We start from the raw sequence: 20958 nt of genomic DNA, 5'->3' as shown, positions 1-20958 counted from the left end.
GGATTACCTTGATTTTCCTATAAAGTAATGTAAAGATGCCACTCATTCTGCCTTTTAGTGAAAAAAAATATGCCCACCGATACAGTAGGCACTAAGCACTTGAGATATCCTTGATATTTTCTGTGGATGAAGGTTCCGATTTACACCCAGGTGTCCACATACCTGAACCAGTGGCTATAAGCAGTTCCTGTGAAGGTAATCAAAGTTCTGCCCTCAACTTCTTCCATGTAGAGGTTGGCCACTATTGGGGACACCGATGAGCCCATGGCACAGCCGTGCTTCCATCTCTAGTTTTATCTTGTTTAAAACATTGAGTACTAGTGCAGTGGATGGGAGACTGCAAGCACCACCTTTATACATGCTTGTTCAGCAGGTGGTTTGATAAATTGCCCTTTGGGATTTTAACCTGTGATGCTTTGATTTTGGAGTAATGGAGGGTCAAATAGTCATCACCTCCAACAAAAAAAAGAAACAAATGAGGGAAGAGATTGTAATAGAAAAACATGACCAGTCATTAAAGTCATTCTAGATGCATTTTTTGAGTAGGAAAAAACAGCAATCAATTAAATGTGTATTTTTCTATTGCGTTAAGACAAAGAAAGGTAGGAAATCCTGACCTCTGATCCTGAGGGCACTGTCAAAATTTCAGTACCTTCTAAAGTGGTAAGTTTTATGGACATATGCATTTCTGTATCCATTTTGGAATTATTCTTTTATGCAGCAATTTTTGTTACCCTGCTTAAAATTGGCACAAGATTGGGACCATGAACAAAATTTAAAAAATAAAAAAATCAGCCACAGAAATGTAGAAACAAATTGCTTAGTATATTACATTTATTGAACAATTCCCCCCTTATACAGTGGTCGGAGCTGCAGTCGTGGGGGCCGCTGTGGTCGGGGCGGCAGTCGTGGGAGCGGCTGTGGTCGGAGCGGCAGTGGTCGGGGCAGCTGTCGTCGGGGCAGCTGTCGTCGGAGCAGCTGTCGTCGGAGCAGCTGTGGTCGGAGCTGCTGTAGTGGGGGCCGCTGTAGTGGGGGCCGCTGTGGTCGGAGCTGCAGTAGTGGGGGCCGCTGTGGTCGGAGCTGCAGTAGTGGGAGCCGCAGTAGTGGGAGCCGCAGTTGTCGGGGCCGCAGTAGTGGGAGCCGCAGTAGTGGGAGCCGCAGTTGTCGGGGCCGCAGTCGTGGGGGCCGCAGTCGTGGGGGCCGCTGTGGTCGGAGCAGCAGTCGTGGGGGCCGCTGTGGTCGGAGCAGCAGTCGTGGGGGCCGCTGTGGTCGGGGCAGCAGTCGTGGGGGCCGCTGTGGTAGCGGCTGTGGTCGGGGCAGCAGTGGTCGGGGCGGCAGTTGTAGCGGCTGTGGTCGGGGCGGCAGTTGTAGCGGCTGTGGTCGGGGCGGCAGTTGTCGGAGCCGCTGTGGTGGGGGCCGCTGTGGTCGGAGCCGCTGTGGTGGGGGCAGCTGTCGTCGGGGCAGCTGTCGTCGGAGCTGCAGTAGTGGGGGCAGCAGTGGTCGGAGCTGCAGTAGTGGGGGCCGCTGTGGTCGGAGCTGCAGTAGTGGGGGCCGCAGTAGTGGGAGCCGCTGTGGTCGGAGCCGCAGTAGTGGGAGCCGCAGTAGTGGGGGCCGCAGTAGTGGGGGCCGCAGTAGTGGGGGCCGCTGTGGTCGGAGCCGCAGTAGTGGGGGCCGCTGTGGTCGGAGCCGCAGTAGTGGGGGCCGCTGTGGTCGGAGCTGCAGTCGTGGGGGCCGCTGTCGTAGCGGCTGTGGTCGGGGCGGCAGTTGTGGGGGCCACTGTGGTCGGGGCAGCAGTGGTCGGGGCGGCAGTTGTGGCGGCTGTGGTCGGGGCAGCAGTTGTCGGAGCCGCTGTCGTGGGGGCAGCTGTCGTCGGGGCAGCTGTCGTCGGGGCTGCAGTAGTGGGGGCAGCAGTGGTCGGAGCTGCTGTAGTGGGGGCCGCTGTAGTGGGGGCCGCTGTGGTCGGGGCCGCAGTTGTCGGGGCCGCAGTTGTCGGAGCCGTAGTGGTGGGGGCCGCAGTTGTCGGAGCCGCAGTGGTGGGGGCCGCTGTGGTCGGAGCTGCAGTGGTGGGGGCCGCTGTGGTCGGAGCTGCAGTGGTGGGGGCCGCAGTTGTCGGAGCTGCAGTAGTGGGGGCCGCTGTGGTCGGGGCCGCTGTGGTCGGAGCTGCAGTAGTGGGGGCCGCAGTTGTCGGAGCTGCAGTAGTGGGGGCCGCAGTTGTCGGAGCTGCAGTAGTGGGGGCCGCAGTTGTCGGAGCTGCAGTAGTGGGGGCCGCAGTTGTCGGAGCTGCAGTCGTGGGGGCCGCAGTTGTCGGAGCTGCAGTCGTGGCGGCAGTTGTGGGGGCCACTGTGGTCGGGGCAGCAGTGGTCGGGGCGGCAGTTGTAGCAGCAGTTGTCAGAGCCGCTGTGGTGGGGGCCGCTGTCGTGGGGGCCGCAGTCGTCGGGGCCGCAGTCGTCGGGGCCGCTGTCGTCGGGGCCGCTGTCGTCGGGGCGGCAGTCGTGGGGGCGGCAGTCGTGGGGGCGGCAGTCGTGGGGGCGGCTGTGGTCGGGGCAGCAGTTGTCGCGGCTGTGGTCGGGGCAGCAGTTGTCGCGGCTGTGGTCGGGGCAGCAGTTGTCGCGGCTGTGGTCGGGGCAGCAGTTGTCGCGGCTGTGGTCGGGGCAGCAGTTGTCGCGGCTGTGGTCGGGGCAGCAGTTGTCGCGGCTGTGGTCGGGGCAGCAGTTGTCGCGGCTGTGGTCGGGGCAGCAGTTGTCGCGGCTGTGGTCGGGGCAGCAGTTGTCGCGGCTGTGGTCGGGGCAGCAGTTGTCGCGGCTGTGGTCGGGGCAGCAGTTGTCGCGGCTGTGGTCGGGGCAGCAGTTGTCGGAGCTGCAGTAGTGGGGGCCGCTGTGGTCGGGGCGGCAGTTGTAGCGGCTGTGGTTGGGGCAGCAGTTGTCAGAGCCGCTGTGGTGGGGGCCGCTGTCGTGGGGGCAGCAGTTGTCGGAGCTGCAGTTGTGGGGGCAGCAGTTGTCGGAGCTGCAGTTGTGGGGGCCGCTGCAGTAGTGGGAGCCGCTGTGGTCGGAGCTGCAGTAGTGGGAGCCGCTGTGGTCGGAGCTGCAGTAGTGGGAGCCGCTGTGGTCGGAGCTGCAGTAGTGGGAGCCGCTGTGGTCGGGGCCGCTGTGGTCGGGGCCGCAGTCGTGGGGGCCGCTGTGGTCGGGGCCGCTGTGGTCGGGGCCGCAGTCGTGGGGGCCGCTGTGGTCGGGGCCGCAGTCGTGGGGGCGGCTGTGGTCGGGGCCGCAGTCGTGGGGGCGGCTGTGGTCGGGGCCGCAGTCGTGGGGGCGGCTGTGGTCGGGGCCGCAGTTGTAGCGGCTGTGGTCGGGGCGGCAGTCGTGGGGGCCGCCGTCGTCGACGCCGCAGTGGTCGGGGCCGCCGTCGTCGACGAGGTCGAGGTAGTCGTCGGAGCCGCAGTGGTCGGGGCCGCCGTCGTCGACGAGGTCGAGGTAGTCGTCGGAGCTGCAGTGGTCGGGGCCGCCGTCGTCGACGAGGTCGAGGTAGTCGTCGAGGCCGTCGTTGGGGCCGCTGTCGTCGAGGTAGTCGTCGGAGCTGCAGTCGTTGGGGCCGCTGTGGTCGAGGCTGTCGTCGAGGCTGCAGTCGTGGGGGCCGCTGTGGTCGAGGCTGTCGTCGAGGCTGCAGTCGTGGGGGCCGCTGTGGTCGAGGCTGTCGTCGAGGCTGCAGTCGTGGGGGCCGCTGTGGTCGAGGCTGTCGTCGAGGCTGCAGTCGTGGGGGCCGCTGTGGTCGGAGCTGCAGTCGTGGGGGCCGCTGTGGTCGGAGCTGCAGTCGTGGGGGCCGCTGTGGTCGGAGCTGCAGTCGTGGGGGCCGCTGTGGTCGGAGCTGCAGTCGTGGGGGCCGCTGTGGTCGGAGCTGCAGTCGTGGGGGCCGCTGTGGTCGAGGCAGTGGTTGGGGCTGCAGTTGTTGGAGCTGCCGTAGCCGACGTGGTGGGGGCCGCAGTCGTCGGAGCCACTGTGGTCAGGGCTGCAGTCGTCGGAGCCACTGTGGTCAGGGCTGCAGTCGTCGGAGCCACTGTGGTGGGGGGCGCCGTGGTCGGAGCTGCAGTAGATCCTGGAATCTCTACATCTGTTCCATTGTATGGCCCTTCAGGAATTTCTTCAAATCCCCAAAACTCAGAAGAATCTCCACCTTGCGCCGCTGTCACCTGCGTCGTCGTTGCCGCCTTCGTCGTCGTTGCCGCCGTTGCCGCCTGTGTCGTCACGTCAGGATCAAATGGTCCAACAGGAATATCATCAAAGCCCCACAGGTCAAAAAAATCTGGTTCGTCCACAGATCTCCTAACATGGTGCCTTCCAACCTTTTTAGGCAACACAGGGGCACAAGCTGCGAGCACCATGCAAAGTTTCCCGGAGTCAACGTACACCACTTCAAAGCCACAATCCTGTAAACATTAATGTTAGTTTTCACACTCATTCATTTAACAGTCAGTTTAACTTGTTTTGCACTTCACTCACCCTGTCTGGCAACTTTGATATCTCCACAAACAATGTAGTGGGGGTCCTCCATTTTCTCACCAAGTATCCTTGGTTAGTGAGAAACTCTGCCAAAAAAGCAAACTCAAATTCTTAGAAACAAGTTCACAATTATGGTTCGAGCAACAGAAAGCTTCCAATCAATAATCAGTCTAATCGCATTGATGGCTTTGTTCAGGGTTTAACAGGCTGATCCTTACCATGTCGTTTCACCTTCTTCAGTTCTGCATCACGAGGAAGCTTCACAGTGACACTCTTTGTTCTACAAGTCACCAATGGAGACGCTGCTTGTGGTGACATTACTGGATTCTCACAGACAGCCATGCCTGTCATGTTCTCCTGCAGTAGACGGTCCAAGTAATGCAGTTTGAACGGCCAGAAGCCACTTCCATCTCCACTCTGGGAATAGACAACATTGTTGTCAATTGTAGGATATATTCATTTAAAAAAAAAAGGGTCAATCTGGTGTAAATCCTATAAAAAGTCCAAAACCAACAATGTGTTAGTCGTCTCTCAATGCTTTTCTACTTCCTAACCATGCATGTGGATCTCAGCCCCAAGACCACTGGGTCCTATGGAAGATTTTTTAAAAGCAATGTACAAATCTAAAGTTCCCGTTTTATGAAGGAATGATGATTTGCAAAAAACAGCTGTGCACTTAAGTGTTAGTAGACATTACTCCAAGAGAAATGTACTGTATAAAGACCATTTTCAGCAGGGGATGAATACACGATTAGTACGCTAGTGCACATTTCCAACAGCCAAATGGTATGCATGGGATTGAGTATAGAGTTCATGAACATGAAGGAAGAGTGCTTTTGGACAATAGTGGCGCTCCCTGGCACAGAGGAATGAAATATATCAGGCTATGGATACACAGACAATACTAAGAGCTATTCATCCTTGATTTGGGTCTTTTGAGATTTCCTCACAATGAGAAAAATACTGAATATCTGCATCCTTATCCTTTAAGACTGCATTTTACCTGTATTGCTGTGCAGCAGCCGGTATAAGGAATATGAATAGATCTGTGACACTTGTCAGGCAGTGACAACAATCGGGCACCATCTGTGGAAAAGAGGTTTGGAGAAACATTAATTCCCTGACAACAGCATCATTCTATTTTCTAGAGACAAAAACATACTGTAGGTGGATGAATCAAACGCACCCTCCAGATGCAGATCTGAGTATCGGATGAGTGAAAAGCGCAGGGAAAGTGTTCCATTACTGCAGCGATACTGTGGCTGGTTGACGTCTGATGTCTCTGGACTTTTCCCACTTACTGGAATGACTGAAAATGGTAAGTGCGGTCAGGTGACAGTAATAGGCAAACATTTCTGTCAATGTGCTTTCTGGCCAAGAGAAGAGCAAAAACCACTCTCATATCTGTGTTTATGAAGTTAGAGGTTAAAACAAAGGGGAGCCTGAACTTTAAGATTTAAAAAGAAAGTATTAAATAATTTTGAAAATAAAAATATGACAATGAAACTTTGTGAAATCATATTTTTAAAATGTAAAGTAAAATTGAAAACCCAAAAATGTAAGACAGAAGAGCCTCAATGTTCAACGGAAACATTTACATTTATAGCAAAAAAAATAATTTTGCATTGGGGCCTGAGGCCTGGCCTCAAGAGTGAAATCAATTCCGGCTTGGTAAAAAAAAACAAAAACAAAAAAACAAGAAATGTCCTCAAATGTTTGCAGACTACAAGCTTAACATGCACTTTTTTTTACATTTAAAAGCCAATATTGTCCGTTTTTGGAACATTAAATAAAAGGACGTTTAGATTGCTCCCAATTTAGCCGCAACAAAGTGGATAACATGGGCCTGAAAATAAATATAGACTGCTTGTTGAAATAGAAAACACGTGTGGACAGTGAGTCACCTTTGAGGAAATTCCAAACCGGCGCAGGGAAACTTGGGTCGGTCCAGTCTTCTGGAGCCGGGACGCCGCCGTCATCAGGGTCCTCCTGTGCCTCCTGGGGGAAATGACCATGTGCATACCGGTGGCTGCCTATCTTGTTGAGCTGGGCTAGCATTAATCCGATCCAAACCCAAGCCATCAGTGCGGACGCCATGGTAGCACTCTGCAGACAGACCAGACCAAAGATCCCTCGTGCGAAGCAGCGCGCCTTTAAAGCTGCTTCATTGGCTCACAGAGCTGCACAGGTGTGTTTTCACCTGGAGCTCAAATCAGGCGGCGGCGGCGGCGGCGGGGGGCGGGGGTGTTGTGGGATTGGCTGAAAATAAACTACGTTCAGCTGTAGGCCTGCTGTCACTCTCGTGGATGCTCTATTAGGCCACTACAAAACACTTGGTAAAAGGATCAATACGTGTTGGTTTTGCACGTTGACTGTGAAAGAATACAAATCAATGTTATTCAGCAGTTTTGATCATTGTTGATGTTTCAGCATCTATGATAGCTTGTGTGTGTGTCTCTCACGCTTACGGCCGCCCTGAACGCACCCACTCTGGTGCAACAGGAAGCTCCCTTGAAAGTTATATTGCATGTTCGTTGCTATATTTGTGTTTTTCGTTATGAAACAAGTTATTTTAGAAGTCATTCCCCCCGACAGCTTTTGATGTTTGGGGGACCTTTCGATAATTTATGTGCCGACAGCATGGCGACGGATAAAGGACTGGAGAAACGCTGCGAGAGACGGGTCACGGTGGATGGCAACCAAGAAAATGAGAATCTTTGAAAAAAGCTTCACAGTGATGGTGGAGATAGGAGCTGATGACAGAGTCGCGATGATGGAGCTTCTGAGGAAGGTAAAAGAAGAATGTGGGGGAGGTGATTGGCTGTCGGTTCAAGACGCTGACGATGAGAGATGAAATTTGAAAGGAGGGAGATCCTGGATGGACTGAAGATACAAAAAACATAATAACATGATCGTGGCGAGGGAGATAGGAATTGATGAGATGATGGTCTCTTTCATCAATGTGCCTACATACATTGAAGATGAGGCAATACTGGACAAACTGAGAGACTGGGGAGTCCGGGACGGACACTGCTGATGGAAGGTGATTTTCAAAAGTTTACTGACACGGTGAAATCGCCTCCATACTCAACAAAGTTTGAGACAGTTGGAGGATCTGGACACTTGTGCATTCAGCCTTGCCATATGGTTAGAGACTGTCCCGTATTCAAATGTTTCCAATGCGCGAAACGGGGCCAATACGCACGAGAGTGCACGGAGCAGCAGCTGCAGCCGGGAGGGGAGAGCTGTGGCCAGGAGATGTCTGATGATGAGGAGCGGAGCCTGAGTGAAGATGGGGGAGAAAGAGAAAGTGGAGAAGAAGAGTCTCCTGCTGGACTGACAGGAGTGGAGCGGAGTGGTGCAGGAGGAGACGAAGAGGAGCTGATGCAGGAGGAAGAGGAGCAGGACGGGAGGGGGGGACAGTAGGGGAGACATCCATGGAGGCGGGAGAAGAGAAGGAGATGGAGGAGATTGTCAGCAGCGCGGACAATGTGGTGTGTGAGGTAGACATATGTCTGCAAGAAACTCACTGCGATGACGAGTGTGTGTGTGAGAGAGAGAGAGAGAGAGAGAGAGAGAGAGAGAGAGTGGACGGGTGAGATGTAGCCTATGTGAACAGTGAGAGAGCGATTGGAACCCCATCTGAACACTTGGATATAAAAGTTTCAACTCATTAATGTTTATGCGCCGAATGAAGAGAGGGAGAGGAGGGCTTGTCTCTGAGGCTGGGAGGAATGTGTGGTGACAACTGTGTGATTGTGGGTGATTCAATGTGTGGCGTGGAAGGTCGGATGCCTCGTCGACTGTGTGTTACAGGAGTGATTCATCCAGAGGTGTGATGAGCGAGAGAGGGGGGTCTGATTGACGTGTGTAGAGGGACGAATCCAGAGGGGTGGGTCTTTTTCTGGGAGACAAGTGGTGAGAGGGGTGTTAAAACAGAGCAGGATAGATTTAGTTTGGGGAGCTAAGCACTCAGCGATCACATGGTGTTAGAGTTTAGGTTAAATCAACGAACTGAGAGGAGAGGGGGTGGTGTGTGGTGTCTGAATGGTGACTTACTGAAAGATGGAAAGTATTTTAAAAAAGAAAGAAAGTGAGAGAACATATAAACAGGAGAAAGAATGAGAGTATGTATGAGGAGGACATTGGGAGGTGGCAGGAGAGTTTGAAAACAGAAATTAAAGAGTTGAGTATAATTTACAGCAGAGGGAGGAATAGGAGAGAGAGAGGAGGTTAAAGGTGGAGTGACATAAGGAGGCAGGCTGTGATTTAAAGAACTATATAAGATTTAAAGATGAACTGATGGAGATAGAACAGAGGAGGTGTGTGGGAAGTCAGAAGCAGGGCTAGATATGTGATTGAGGGGGAGAAATGCACAGGGTTTTTCTTAGGGCGAGAGAGGACGAAGCAAAAGAAGCATTATTTGGAACAGGTGGAGGGAAAGGAGGGTGGGAAGATTACTGGTTTTGTAAGGATAGCTGAGAGGGTAGAAGAATTTTATGGGGGGTTATTCAGGAAAGGAGACGTGGATGAAGAGGGCATGAGGCAGGTGTTGGAGAAAGTGGAAGTGAGGGTGAGCGATGATGACAGGGAGATGTGCGAGGGAGACGTAGGGATGGGACAAATAGAGGCAGCTGTAGCAGGGTTAGGTAGGAACAAGATGTCCGGGGATAGATGGTCTAATTGGGGGATTTTATCTAGAATTTAGGGAGGAAGATAAATTGTTTAGATGGATAGAAGTGAAGGATGAAATGGCATCTGATATGTCGACATGGCTGGTTAGCATCATACACAAGAAAGGGAATAGATTGGAAAACTACAGGTCACTTAGCATGTCGAATACAGATTACAAGATATTAGCACAGGTATTAGCCAATAGGATCAAAAGAGTCATTGGGGTGGTGGCAGGGAGCACGCAGGCTTACAGTTTACCAGGTAGGAATATAGCAGACACAATAAGCAGCATCAGGGACACATTAGATTATATGAAGAGTGGTGAGTTTAGACTTGAATAAAGCATTCGATAGGGTAGACCACCAACACTTATGCAGGGTGTTGGAGAAAGCAGGTTTTGGGCACAGGTTGGCTGGATGGATCAGAAGGATGTATGATAGGGCAGTTAGTTGTGTGAAGATTAGTGGCGTAGTCACAGACACATTCAGGTTAGTGAGGCAGGTGAGCTTATTATATCAGTATGTGGATGACACAACAGTCACAGTGAGGGACAGGGAAAGTATAGCTGGGGTATTAGATAGTTTAGAGCTGTATTGGAGGGCGTCAGGGGCTAAAGCTAACATAGAGAAGTCAGAGATCATGTATATAGGAGAGGATAGCGTAGGGAGGATGGAGAGAGGGCTGAAAGAGAAGCAGGATTACTTCAGAGTGTTAGGTGTCAATATAGTGAACAGTGAACAGCATTAGGAAGACATTAGGGTTTTGGAGGCACAGAGGGTTGGGCATGAAAGAGAAGGTGGTGGTTGTCAATGCGCTGGTTATGAGTAAGCTTGTGTATGTAATGAATATGCTGGATGTACCTGAGAGAGTGTTGAAGGAGGTGGAGAGATTAGTGAGTGAGTTTCTGTGGGATGGGAAGGGAGTCAGGATAGCCAGGGAGGTGATGGAGAATGAGCATGAGGATGGAGGGCTGAAACCGATTAATTTAGATAAGAAAAAAAAAGCACTTATGGTGAAAAAGAGATATTTAAGAAACAGGGAAGATCATATATTGAAGGTGTTTTTAAAATGGGCTATTGATAAACATGGAGGGTATGGAAAAAATGGAGTGTTTATGGAACTGAAGAAAGGGATGTTGAGTTGAGTGTCTGATTTCTACAAGGAAGGTTCCTGGGTCGTGGGGAGAGTTTGTGAAATATGAATGCAAGAATGTGAAGCAGGTCTGGGAGCAGCCAGTGTTTTTAAATCCAAAAATCACACGTGAAGGGGACACACGCCACAACAGGCTGATGTGGAGGGCTGGGTTCAGGAAGATGAGGGACTTAGTTTATGAATATGTACCAGGGTATAGCAGAGGGAGCGATGGAAAATATAAAGGGAATGGGTGGGAATGATTGAGAGATGCTGTGGTGGATGAAGAGGGAGAGATTGAGTTGCATGTAGAAGTGGAGAGAGGAGAGTGAATCTGATGAGTGTGGAAACCAGAGTGCTGTACAGATGTTTAAGAGGGATGGATTGTTTAAGCACAGTTTTTTTCCTTTACATTCTTATTCTGACCGGAGTGTTTCGGCTATGGTAAAAGTAATTTAAGTTAATATTTATTTTGTTTTGTTTTGCATTCTGTTGCTTTGGGGTTTTTATTTTAGCCAGAGTGTTTTGGCTGCAGGTCCTTTAGTCAAAATGTATTTTTGTCTAGAGAATTGTTTATGCAGCTTTCAATGGCTGCTATATTCACTTTTAATTTATTTCAAGAGCTGTTTTGAACAATAGAATGAGCAGCCACGCTCTGCTTTTGTTTTTGTGTTATTACATGTACATTGTTTAGCTATTTGTATTTTTGATAATAAAAGATTTTTTAAAAAGTAAGATGAGCAGGGTCGGGCCTGGTTTTACTTGGACAGGAGACTGCCTGGGAGCAGCAGGTACTGTGAGGTTTTCCTTCTCACATGTGACCAGCAGAGGGCGCTGTTCCTTCTTGAGGGGACAGACAGACAGACAGATAGATAGATAGATAGATAGATAGATAGATAGATAGATAGATAGATAGAGTGGCCAGCTTTACTGGGGAAGAGGGAATATGAAACGTTACAGCAGACACACATGAATCACAAAAAAACAAAAGGACACAAAAGCTTTCTGTGTCATCTTTCATCAGCAGAGGGCTGATGAAATAATGGAAAAGGTTCATAAATTGTCTTTCCATTTCATTTAACAAGCCTATATTTAACTGATTTCTTATTTATTTCATTTCAATTTAATAAATATGTTATATATCGATGCTATATAAACAGATTTATAGTTTATACTACAGCTATTTTTCAGATTATAATTGTATTGTTTTCACATTATACGTGATTAGGTTTATTTAGAAAAGGTACTAATTTATATATTTAAATGTAATTCAAAAAAACTTGATCGACTCTTTCACTAGGCTATTATGTGCTGTATCAGAAACTACACTACATTTATATTTGTACATTTTATTTACAGTAGCCTGTAGACTGGTCGAGAGTAATGTGTGTTGTAATAAATCTAATAAATGATGTACTTTTGTAGTTTATTAGTGCTTAAATTAGGTCAGCTTGTTGAGTCTGAAACGTTTTTTAATCACAGGACATTTTATTGTAGCACACTGTCGCAGCCGAAACACCCGCTGTGATTCAGTGCGCAAAGACAAAAGTAAAACATGAAGGAGAGCGGCAGGGTTAGTTTTGGCTGGTCCTTCATATTTCTTCAAAAGGATATCACGGCAGTACTGCGTCTCATACAGAGAAAAAGGTATTGTCAGAAGTGGGATTCGAACCCACGCCTCCATTCGGAGACCAGAAGTCCCATTCACAGGAAGGTTGTACACCTTGAGTCTGGCGCCTTAGACCGCTCGGCCATCCTGACAACTGTGCTCAACCTGCGGCCAGAAGGCTGTTTGACTGCTGCTCACTAATGTGCTACTGGTAAATACTTTGCTGTTGTTTTGAGCACAACGAAAAGCTTCAGCTGCTGGATGTGCTGCTGAAGTCAGGAGTGTGCTTCCGCAGAATGTGACATCACAGTCATTAGCAGAGTGATCGTGTGCACTGACATCAGATCTAAGACACACTTTGACGTGTAGTCTAGCTACAAGTGTTAAACGACGTCTCAGAGAGCTACGCCATGCTTTCGGTTACACTGATAATACGTGTTAGTGTTGGATTTGGTCTTTTAATGTGATTTTCCAAAGTACAGAGCTACAGAATATAGCCAGTGTTAGCATTTGAAGAGAATACATAGCTCGTAACATGGTCACTGAACACACAACAGGAGAGCTGTAGTATCACAGCACCTATAAAGAGCTTGTGTGTGCAGTGCTCCATCTATTGCGGCCGGGTCGGGCCTGGTTTAACTTGGACAGAAGACCGCCCGGGAGTACCAGGTGCTGTGAGCGTTTCCTTCTCACCTGTGACCAGCAGAGGGCGCCGTTCCTTCTTCAGTGGAGAGACAAACAAACAGACAGATAGAGGCTCCACTTGGGCCCCTGGTTGTGCTGCTGGGGGGCTGGGGGTTTGGGGCTTTACTCTCCGAGGGCCCTGTGTAGCCCTACTCCTCACTGCCGGATATGAATCACTTTATCATCATCATTACAGCTGTGATTATACTATATTATTTTACCTGTAAGACTCATCGTCTCTTGTCAGTTTTGTATTATTATTATCATTATTATTATTATTATTATTATTATTATTATTATTATTATTATTATTATTATTATCATCATTATTATACTATAGCAGTAAGACTGAATATGAATACCCCAGGCCTTATATATGTGTTTATGTGTGCATGTGTATGTGTATGTACACGTGTGTGTGTATATATATATATATATATATATATATATATATGTGTATATATATATATATATACATATACATATATGTATATATGTTTTTTTTTTCTTTTCCTCCCTCTCTTCACCCTCTCGCTATCTCTCTCTTTCTCTCCCACCCCTTTTCTCCTTTACTCTTCCCACCACTCAGAAGCCATACTCCTGACTGCCCAAACATACTTAAACACATACTGTATACTCTGCCTAATCACTATAATCACTACCTCTGGACACTGACCGACCACATTAAGTTTAACTGTTTGTTATTGTCTGTGTTTTCTGACCATCATCGACCATTTTGTCTTCCTTATTGTTGTTTAGTGTTTGTTTGTTTGTGTTTGCTTTTATTGTTCTGTCTGCACTGTTTTTTCTTATGTAAACTTTATCACCATTTTTTTAAAAGAGAAAGAAGTACATAACAAAATGTTCAACTAACAATGAAAAGTCATAATTGAAGTGGTTTAAAATGAAACCATTAATATATCTCCAGCGGAGTGATGGTCTTAACTCCCGCCGACATCACGATGGGACCTCAGTTTTTAGCTGGGTGCAAAACATTTTAGCCTCAAACGGCATATGTAGCAGAGTTAGCGTTTAGGCTCCTTGTGGAGTCCTTACTGCTGACACTTTTACACATTAAGCATTGCAACGCTGTCAAAAAGTATTGTCAGAAGTGGGATTCGAACCCACGCCTCCATTCGGAGACCAGAAATCCCGTTCACAGGAAGGTTTCACCTTGAGTCTGGCGCCTTAGACCACTCGGCCATCCTGACAACTGTGCAAAACCGGCTTACAGAAAGGCTTAAGTATTGATATATCCCACATTCATCTTTGTGACTGCTGGGTGTCGGTGATAACACTAACTCCTCCTTTCAAGTTTCTGACATATTTTCGTCAAGCTTAATACGTAAAACTCAAAATAGCGGTAGCTGTGTAGCGATTCACCAATGTTGACAATATGGGACGTATTCATCCACCAGGGGCGCTGTAAAGATATTTTAAAAATACTTCCGGTGGTCATACCAGTGACTCCCCGCCCACTCCACTACATAACCAGCCCCAGTCTGTCTTATGAAACTCAAGCATCGGTGTCTGTGTTTATTCCGCCGTCTGTAACGCACTCCTCACACAGACTGATAAAACGCTCGTCCGTCTCTAAAGATGTCGTTTTACAGGAATGCCGTCTGGTTTGTGAAAGGACTCCAGGAGTACACAAAGTAAGTGCAGCGTTTGATTTCTACTGAGAACCTGAGAGGTGAAGAGGTCAGATCTCTGGTAGTTATCTGTTTACCTGATCCTCCTCAACCTTGACATCGGCCTTACACAGTTATTGGTTAACTAACAGTGTCACACACGATCATGTGTCGTGTTGTAACCACGTTATGAAATGTCAGAGTGTAGCTGGTAGAGTACTTTACTTTCTTGATTTATCTCACTGACTCTCAGTGTTTTTATTAACGCTGCTTGGACAGAAAACAGAACAAATGTCACTATGAGAAGCCACAGGCGGTCAGTATCTGACTTATTTGCATGATCGATAACCTAAATGATAACTCAATTACAATAAAGTACTATCCATTTTGTTCCTGTGACTGAATAGTTTATTTATTTATTATTACGACAGATATTTTCTATATATTTTCACTGATGCAGCAGTCTGAAGGAGGAAACTGCTCCATTGAAAACAGTCATTCATGGTACTATTTTTGATCTGTCTTAAATTGAATCAGTGTCTCTCATAATATGATAACAATGGCACAATATAGAGTCATTCAATTGATAAGCGGTTCACAGAGTTTCACAGACAGGTGACTCAGCTTTTATTAGTGCATGAAGGTGCTGCTGAGTTCTCATGTATTCACTGGACTGCTCTCTGATCGTCACAGGAGTGGCTATGAAGCAGCAGCAAGGCATTTTGCTCCAGCAGACCTGGATGTAAACCTGAGTGGGAGGTCCTTCATGATAACAGGGGCCAACAGTGGGATAGGAAAAGCCACAGCGCAGGAAATAGCCAACAGAGGTGAGTTTGGCAACACCACAGAAGAAGAACACTACCCCTCGCCTCTCTGTCACAACCCTGTCATTGTGCTAAAGTGCAGGAGAACAAGACGCTGGAACATTTGCTGTAATGTCTTCATCTTTTTTAAACTCTACCTCTCTAGTCTGGCTGTTGATCAGAATAGAATTATTTTTGTTTATATATTTTATGTTTGTTTTTCGTGTGTGCTGTTGTTTTACTTTGATGCATTGATTGACACCTCCATCAGCACAGCCTGTTTCAGACCAAAATGACAAGGGCAGGTCAAATTGTTAAGGTGGTGGACGTTACTGCTGTCTCGTTGCAGGAGGAACCGTTCACATGGTCTGTCGGAACAAGGGGCGAGCAGAAGCAGCCAGAGATGAAATTGTGGAACAGAGTAAAAATCAGGTGAGCAGTCTGTCGCCTGTCTGTCTGTCCTAGAGGAGAGATCCCTACCCTTATTAACGTTATCATAAAAACATTTTTTAAAGATCATAGTTTCCTGTTTTTATGCTTACATGAATCCTTACATTTGAAGACATGGATAAGTACTCTGACTAGTTTATTCATTTATCCTGTAACTGAGTACACTGAGGGATCACTGTTGTGGATAGATACAGATACTGGATGATGTTGATTAGTATTTCTGAGTTTTAATTTGTTCGTAAGGAAACAACTGAAGGAATAAATATGTGCCACACTCATGCATGTGAGTAGCATGGGCATAATTGGCAATCTCATCCGATAGGAGAACTGCTTTTGTCTTGATCTGATTTGCTGTGTGAAAATGGCAACAGGTCATAATATACTGAATTACATATTAATTGCTATGACATCATATTAAATTCTCAGCATTACGAGCCACCAGCAGTAAAAGCTTATTCAAGTTGTGCTCTTCTCTTTTCAACAGAAAAGGTTTGACAGTGTTTCTGTTTCCTGTTTATTGTCAGAATGTTCACATCCACATCGTCGACATGTCCAGCGCGAGACAAGTGTGGGAGTTCGCCCAGAACTTCTCACAGAGCGACACTGTACATGTGCTGGTAGGTGCCGGCAGATATTTATTTGTTCATCTGTAAAACACACATTGGTTTGTGTCGTCACTGAACCTCTTGTTCACCAGATTAACAACGCAGGCTGTATGGTGAACCAGAGAGAGTTAACTCAGGAGGGTTTGGAGAAGAACTTTGCCACAAATACACTCGGTAAGATATTTTTAAATACTTGTTCCAAAGAAAAACTTGAGTTTGGAAACAATACTACACTGTAGACATGTGTTTCACACAAACAATGTATGCCAAAGTTCTTAAATGTAAGTGTTTAAACAAGAGCTTTAATTCACGCAACTTTAATAAAGTCCAGTATGAATTTAAGGAAATATTGGTGTGAATTAGGTAATACTGGGATGAAAACTTTGACCTCACATTTGGTCCTTGTCAGCTGTTTATATTCAGCAGGCAGAAATGATTGACTTTGGATTGTCAGCTATAGCAGACAAGTGTTGCTGAACCAGCCTCTGTGCTTACCTTTTTTTTTCAGGTACGTACATCCTCACCACAGCACTGATACCTGCACTGACGAATGTTGAAGACCCAAGAGTGGTGGGTTGAGTTTTGACTGAAAAAACACCCATCATGTCAAAAAATAACGAGACACAAATCTGTTGTCAAAGATGCTTTTTACCGCCAGACCTCTGCACAAGGGCGGACTCACTGTGTGTGTGTTATTAAAAGTATAGGATATATACTATCTCCTGCCAGGTCACTGTGTCGTCAGGTGGCATGCTCACACAGAAGCTGAACGTGGACGACCTCCAGTTTGAAAAGGGGACGTTCGATGGCACCATGGCCTACGCTCAGAACAAAGTAAAGGCCGACTCACAATGACCGTACAGCTGGACAGAAACCCCTGCGCCACGCATCTGTGTTTTCATGTGTTTTTGTGTTGTCATTTCGACAGAGGCAACAGGTGATCCTCACAGAGAGATGGGCCAATCAGCACAAAGAGGTCCACTTCTCCTGCATGCACCCGGGCTGGGCAGACACCCCAGGTAAACAGAGCTGTTTAGAGCTGTGGTCAAACAGCAGCTGTGCTTCACTCACCCAACTGCCACCGACTGAATTATATCTGTGTTATGGCATTTTACTTTTTAGTTTGTGATTCATCTGCTAAGCATTTTTCAATGTATCCTTTAGTCTATGAAATTGTCAGAAGATAGCGAAAAATACATAAAAGTCTTCAGATAGCTTTTGTTTGGTCGTGTCTGTGTACGCACGCTGTATAACGCTATAGAACTTTTCAAGTTTCAAGGCCAATTCGTGCAGAAGCCCTGAGAGGCAAGTGAGGAAAAAAATTCTGCTGATCATTTAAAAAAAGAAAAAAAAAGGTTTTAATAGTGAAAAATGTCTTGTGCATGCATCATTTTTCTATAATTCCTGTTTGTCTGTGAAAGTATAGCTATGCTAACAGTAGATTAGCGCTGATTCACCGACCAAAACTTTCAAGGATGAAGAAAAAAGCCTTGATAAATGATCCTGACTAAAGCTTAGTTTTGCCTGTTTTCACAGACGAACAAAAATATATTTTAAAAGTTGTAAATTTGATTTGATTATCTGAAGTTTTAAAGTATCAGTTGAGCTGATTCTGCTCTAAACACAGCTGAATAACCAAAATGATAAATTATACTTAAAACAATAAACACATTCTAAATACCAGAGCAACAAAATCAAATCAGTGCTGTGTACTTTGTTGTACAGTAAACATTGCAGTTTTGTTTTTCTCTCTGCAGCTGTTCAGACGTCCATGCCTTCATTCCATGCTAAGATGCAGTCCAAACTGAGGACGGAGGCCATGGGGGCCGACACTGCGGTGTGGCTTGCTGTGTCTGCAGCCGCCAGGACGCAGCCGAGCGGACTCTTCTTCCAGGGTCGGTCTTTCTACAAGTTAATTGAACCTGTGTCATTGTTTTTCTGCTCTCACAACTTTTCATTTTGACAAGAGAAGCAGGAGTCAAAGCATAATTCATGCCACAACAATGCCACTCAGATATTTTAGCCTCTTGTAGTCAAGAGTTCTGGTTCTGCTGCACATTTATTGGATGTTTTTGTGTCAGTGCTTGGGGTTAACCTTGTTTCTAGCAGCAGTGGTGGAGCCTTCAGCAGCTAAAAGACAGATACCATTCTCAAGAGTTAAAAGGATAGTGAAAACTACCCATCGGCAGCATGATAATATTGCTCTGTGTCTGTCGGACATGAGATTTAAAGCTTCCGTGGAGCTTTTTTGTAAACGGTCAAAAATTCAGTTTCCATTCAGCGCTACACATCATGTGACAAACGTGCTAGTTGACTTTTCTTCCTCAGAAAACATTTTCAGAGCCAGTTTGTAAAGTGTTGAATTCAGCCACGCTTACTAGCCGGCAGCCGTCCTCTCTTAGGCACATTGCTGTTTGTTTGTGTGTTACCTCAAAATGTTCATCGGTAAATAGTGTGACACTATTGGTAGTACTGCTTATTGCGTCACAACACAATAGTGTGCATGTGTCCTTGTGCAGATAAATAAAACATGGACCCACTCAGAAAAATGCTCCAGTTCACTGTGAAGGTGTAACACTGCACAGAGAATTTGAGGTGATGATCTGTCAGTGTTGTGTTTACAGCCATCAGAAGTAATGCAGCTTAATAGCAAATGTTCAGATCCTTTACTTCAGTAAAACTAGCAACACCACCCTGTAGAAATATTTGATTACAAGTAAAAGCCCTGCAATTAGCAGATTTTCCTGCTGAAGACAGAATGAATAAATAAAACCCAACTGTACAGACTTAAACAATGTTTTGTTGAGCCTTTAATGTGTCACTGTGGAAGCACACAGACCTGATATCAAAACAAACAAATGAAGGCTTCTTGTGACTTCATTCTGATTCGGTAATCACAGGAGACACGTGGTCCATGTTTATACGATACAGCAACACTTGAGATGAATCCTGATTTCTGTAATCAGCTCCCTGAACAGAACACATTTTGTCGCTCCTGCCGTCTCACATGTTTTCATCACATTTCTTCCAGATCGCAAAGCGGTGGCGACACACCTGCCGCTGGCCTCGTCCAGGTCCACGCCACAGGAGCAGGAGAAGCTTATGGCGGCACTGGAGGAGTTCTCCCTCAAGTTCAAACCTTAATATGTCTGTGAATGGACCAAGCACTCCTCAATAATTATTAATGTTTACATAATCATGTTTCTCAAGGCTTTTTAACACACCTCACTGATTGTTGAAAGAGCAGATGTCACTAAAAACAAACTCCAAGTGCAGTTAGATTGTGATACTGGGGCTTTTATGTACTACACTCCAAATTAGGCCTCAGGAAAATCTGAATCGCTTTCTAGTGTATTCATCAAGCTTATGTGGAGAAATGTATCAATCACTGTGGTTTTAATAGAAATGTTTTCAAAGTGTACATTACTTTCTGTAAAATATGTAGCTTAATTTGATGGTCCGGTTCAGTTTTGGTTATTTTCAAATTAAAAGTATTTATACATTGTTCTTTCTCGTCTGCAGCAGTGTGTGTGTCATGTGTGAAAAGTAGATATGTAACATCCCTGGCTGGATGAAGGATACGGAGTGTGAGCTAAAGAGCAGTAAAGCTTCAGGTCACATTCAGGTCTTTTGTTTGCCAGTACCCATCTGGCTCAGTCACGTCAGGCAAAATGAAATGGTACAGGTACAGGCCAGGGTCAGGTCTCACTTTGCAGCCCATCTTCGTCTACTGCTATGTTTATCTGTAAAGCCATATAGATGTGGATTTTTGTATAGATATGTTTCTTCAATTCTGTACTTCACAGAAACAAACAGGACTGTGTTAAGTACCAAGAATGTTTTCTTTGGCCTCTGAAGCTCTGACAGAGACACAAAGTTGTAATATTCAGTAAAATGGTCAAATCATAAGCACTTTAAATGGAAATGTAATTTTCATTTATATTTTACTAATATTCACATATTCTCATACTGTTTTTGTGTATTATTCACTGCAACAAATGAGCTGATCACTCACATGATTTGAATTAATGAATTAAACAGTTTGGCAACCAATGAATTGTGTAAGTGATCCAAGGAAAAATAGCAAACATCAGCCGGATCCAGCTGTTCAGATGTTGCTGCTTTCTCTCTATTTTATATCAACTGAATCTCTCTGTGGTACAAGATCATTTTTCAGTATTGTGACGGTTCGTTGAGAAGGCCATAAAGAAAATGAAGTATTTATTGAAGATTTATTTCTGGCTCATTATCCACTGCGCCACAGAATATGAATCTAAGTGTCATTTGTTGTGGAACTAGTTTTGGAGGCCAGTTCAGCACAATGTTGAATAAATTCAGTTACCTTGGATGGAGGCAATCACAACTCCAACAACATGACTTAAAATGTTCTGCTTCTCTTGTCACAGGCTTCGAGAACATTTGTTATTTAACTCTGGCTGCACTCTGTGATAAAGCGTTGTTGGTTTAGCTAACTCCCTGTCCTTTTGCAGTGAGCCACCCCCTCCCTCCTCTCTCTGTCCACACATGAACGCGCAGCGTGTTCACGAGCAGACAGGATCGCCTCTTTATGGAGTTCTCTGTCCTGATTGGATAAAGTGGGCAGGGATACCAGAGCATTTCTTTTCTAAGTCTAACTTTTTTTCCACCATCTTAACTGAAGAAAGTCTGTTTTTAAGGTTTATAAAAGCCAAATGCTTGGAGCAGGAGTCGCCTCACGTTATTTAAAAAACAAAAAAAACAGGAGTCGATGTCGATGTGATCTAATAAAGAACAGACTAACAATTGGTCAAGTAGGCGAACCTGCTCTTTTAATGTCATTTACAAATACATGGTTACATGAATGGACACATTGAAACACACAATAATGTTGGTTATCTTTCC

At 46.2% G+C, this 20958-nt stretch overlaps 2 protein-coding genes and 2 non-coding genes across 4 annotated transcripts; 1 reads left to right on the top strand and 3 right to left on the bottom strand.

Moving 5' to 3' along the window:
- Nucleotides 1-730: 730 nt before the first annotated feature.
- Nucleotides 731-6623, bottom strand: LOC141002609 (uncharacterized). The gene is given in 13 exon segments (XM_073473966.1): nt 731-735; nt 860-1050; nt 1145-2055; nt 2165-2250; nt 2342-2856; nt 3378-3643; nt 3646-3696; nt 3758-4417; nt 4491-4576; nt 4709-4907; nt 5494-5576; nt 5677-5799; nt 6395-6623. Coding segments are annotated over 13 exon segments (3369 nt in total). The 5' UTR covers nt 6588-6623.
- Nucleotides 6624-11946: 5323 nt separating this feature from the next.
- On the bottom strand, nt 11947-12056 carry trnal-caa (transfer RNA leucine (anticodon CAA)). The gene is made up of 2 exons: nt 12019-12056; nt 11947-11992 (listed from the first exon to the last, which is right to left on the bottom strand). It is a non-coding gene; the product is annotated as a tRNA-Leu (tRNA).
- Nucleotides 12057-13691: 1635 nt separating this feature from the next.
- trnal-caa (transfer RNA leucine (anticodon CAA)) lies at nt 13692-13799 on the bottom strand. Its single transcript has 2 exons — nt 13762-13799; nt 13692-13737 (listed from the first exon to the last, which is right to left on the bottom strand). It is a non-coding gene; the product is annotated as a tRNA-Leu (tRNA).
- A 304-nt stretch (nt 13800-14103) lies between these two features.
- dhrs12 (dehydrogenase/reductase (SDR family) member 12) lies at nt 14104-19584 on the top strand. The gene is made up of 10 exons (XM_073474352.1): nt 14104-14243; nt 14913-15046; nt 15372-15454; nt 15997-16089; nt 16170-16251; nt 16586-16647; nt 16807-16911; nt 17006-17096; nt 17835-17972; nt 19109-19584. The coding sequence occupies exons 1-10, from the start codon at nt 14188-14190 to the stop codon at nt 19219-19221; spliced, it is 957 nt and encodes a 318-aa protein (XP_073330453.1). The 5' UTR covers nt 14104-14187; the 3' UTR covers nt 19222-19584.
- The last annotated feature ends 1374 nt before the right edge of the window (nt 19585-20958 follow it).

The sequence above is a fragment of the Pagrus major genome, chromosome 9, assembly GCF_040436345.1.
Source record: "Pagrus major chromosome 9, Pma_NU_1.0".
NCBI classification, from domain to species: Eukaryota; Metazoa; Chordata; class Actinopteri; order Spariformes; family Sparidae; genus Pagrus; species Pagrus major.
Note: the sequence above shows the minus strand (reverse complement) of the source record. Positions and strands in the feature narration are given on the sequence as shown.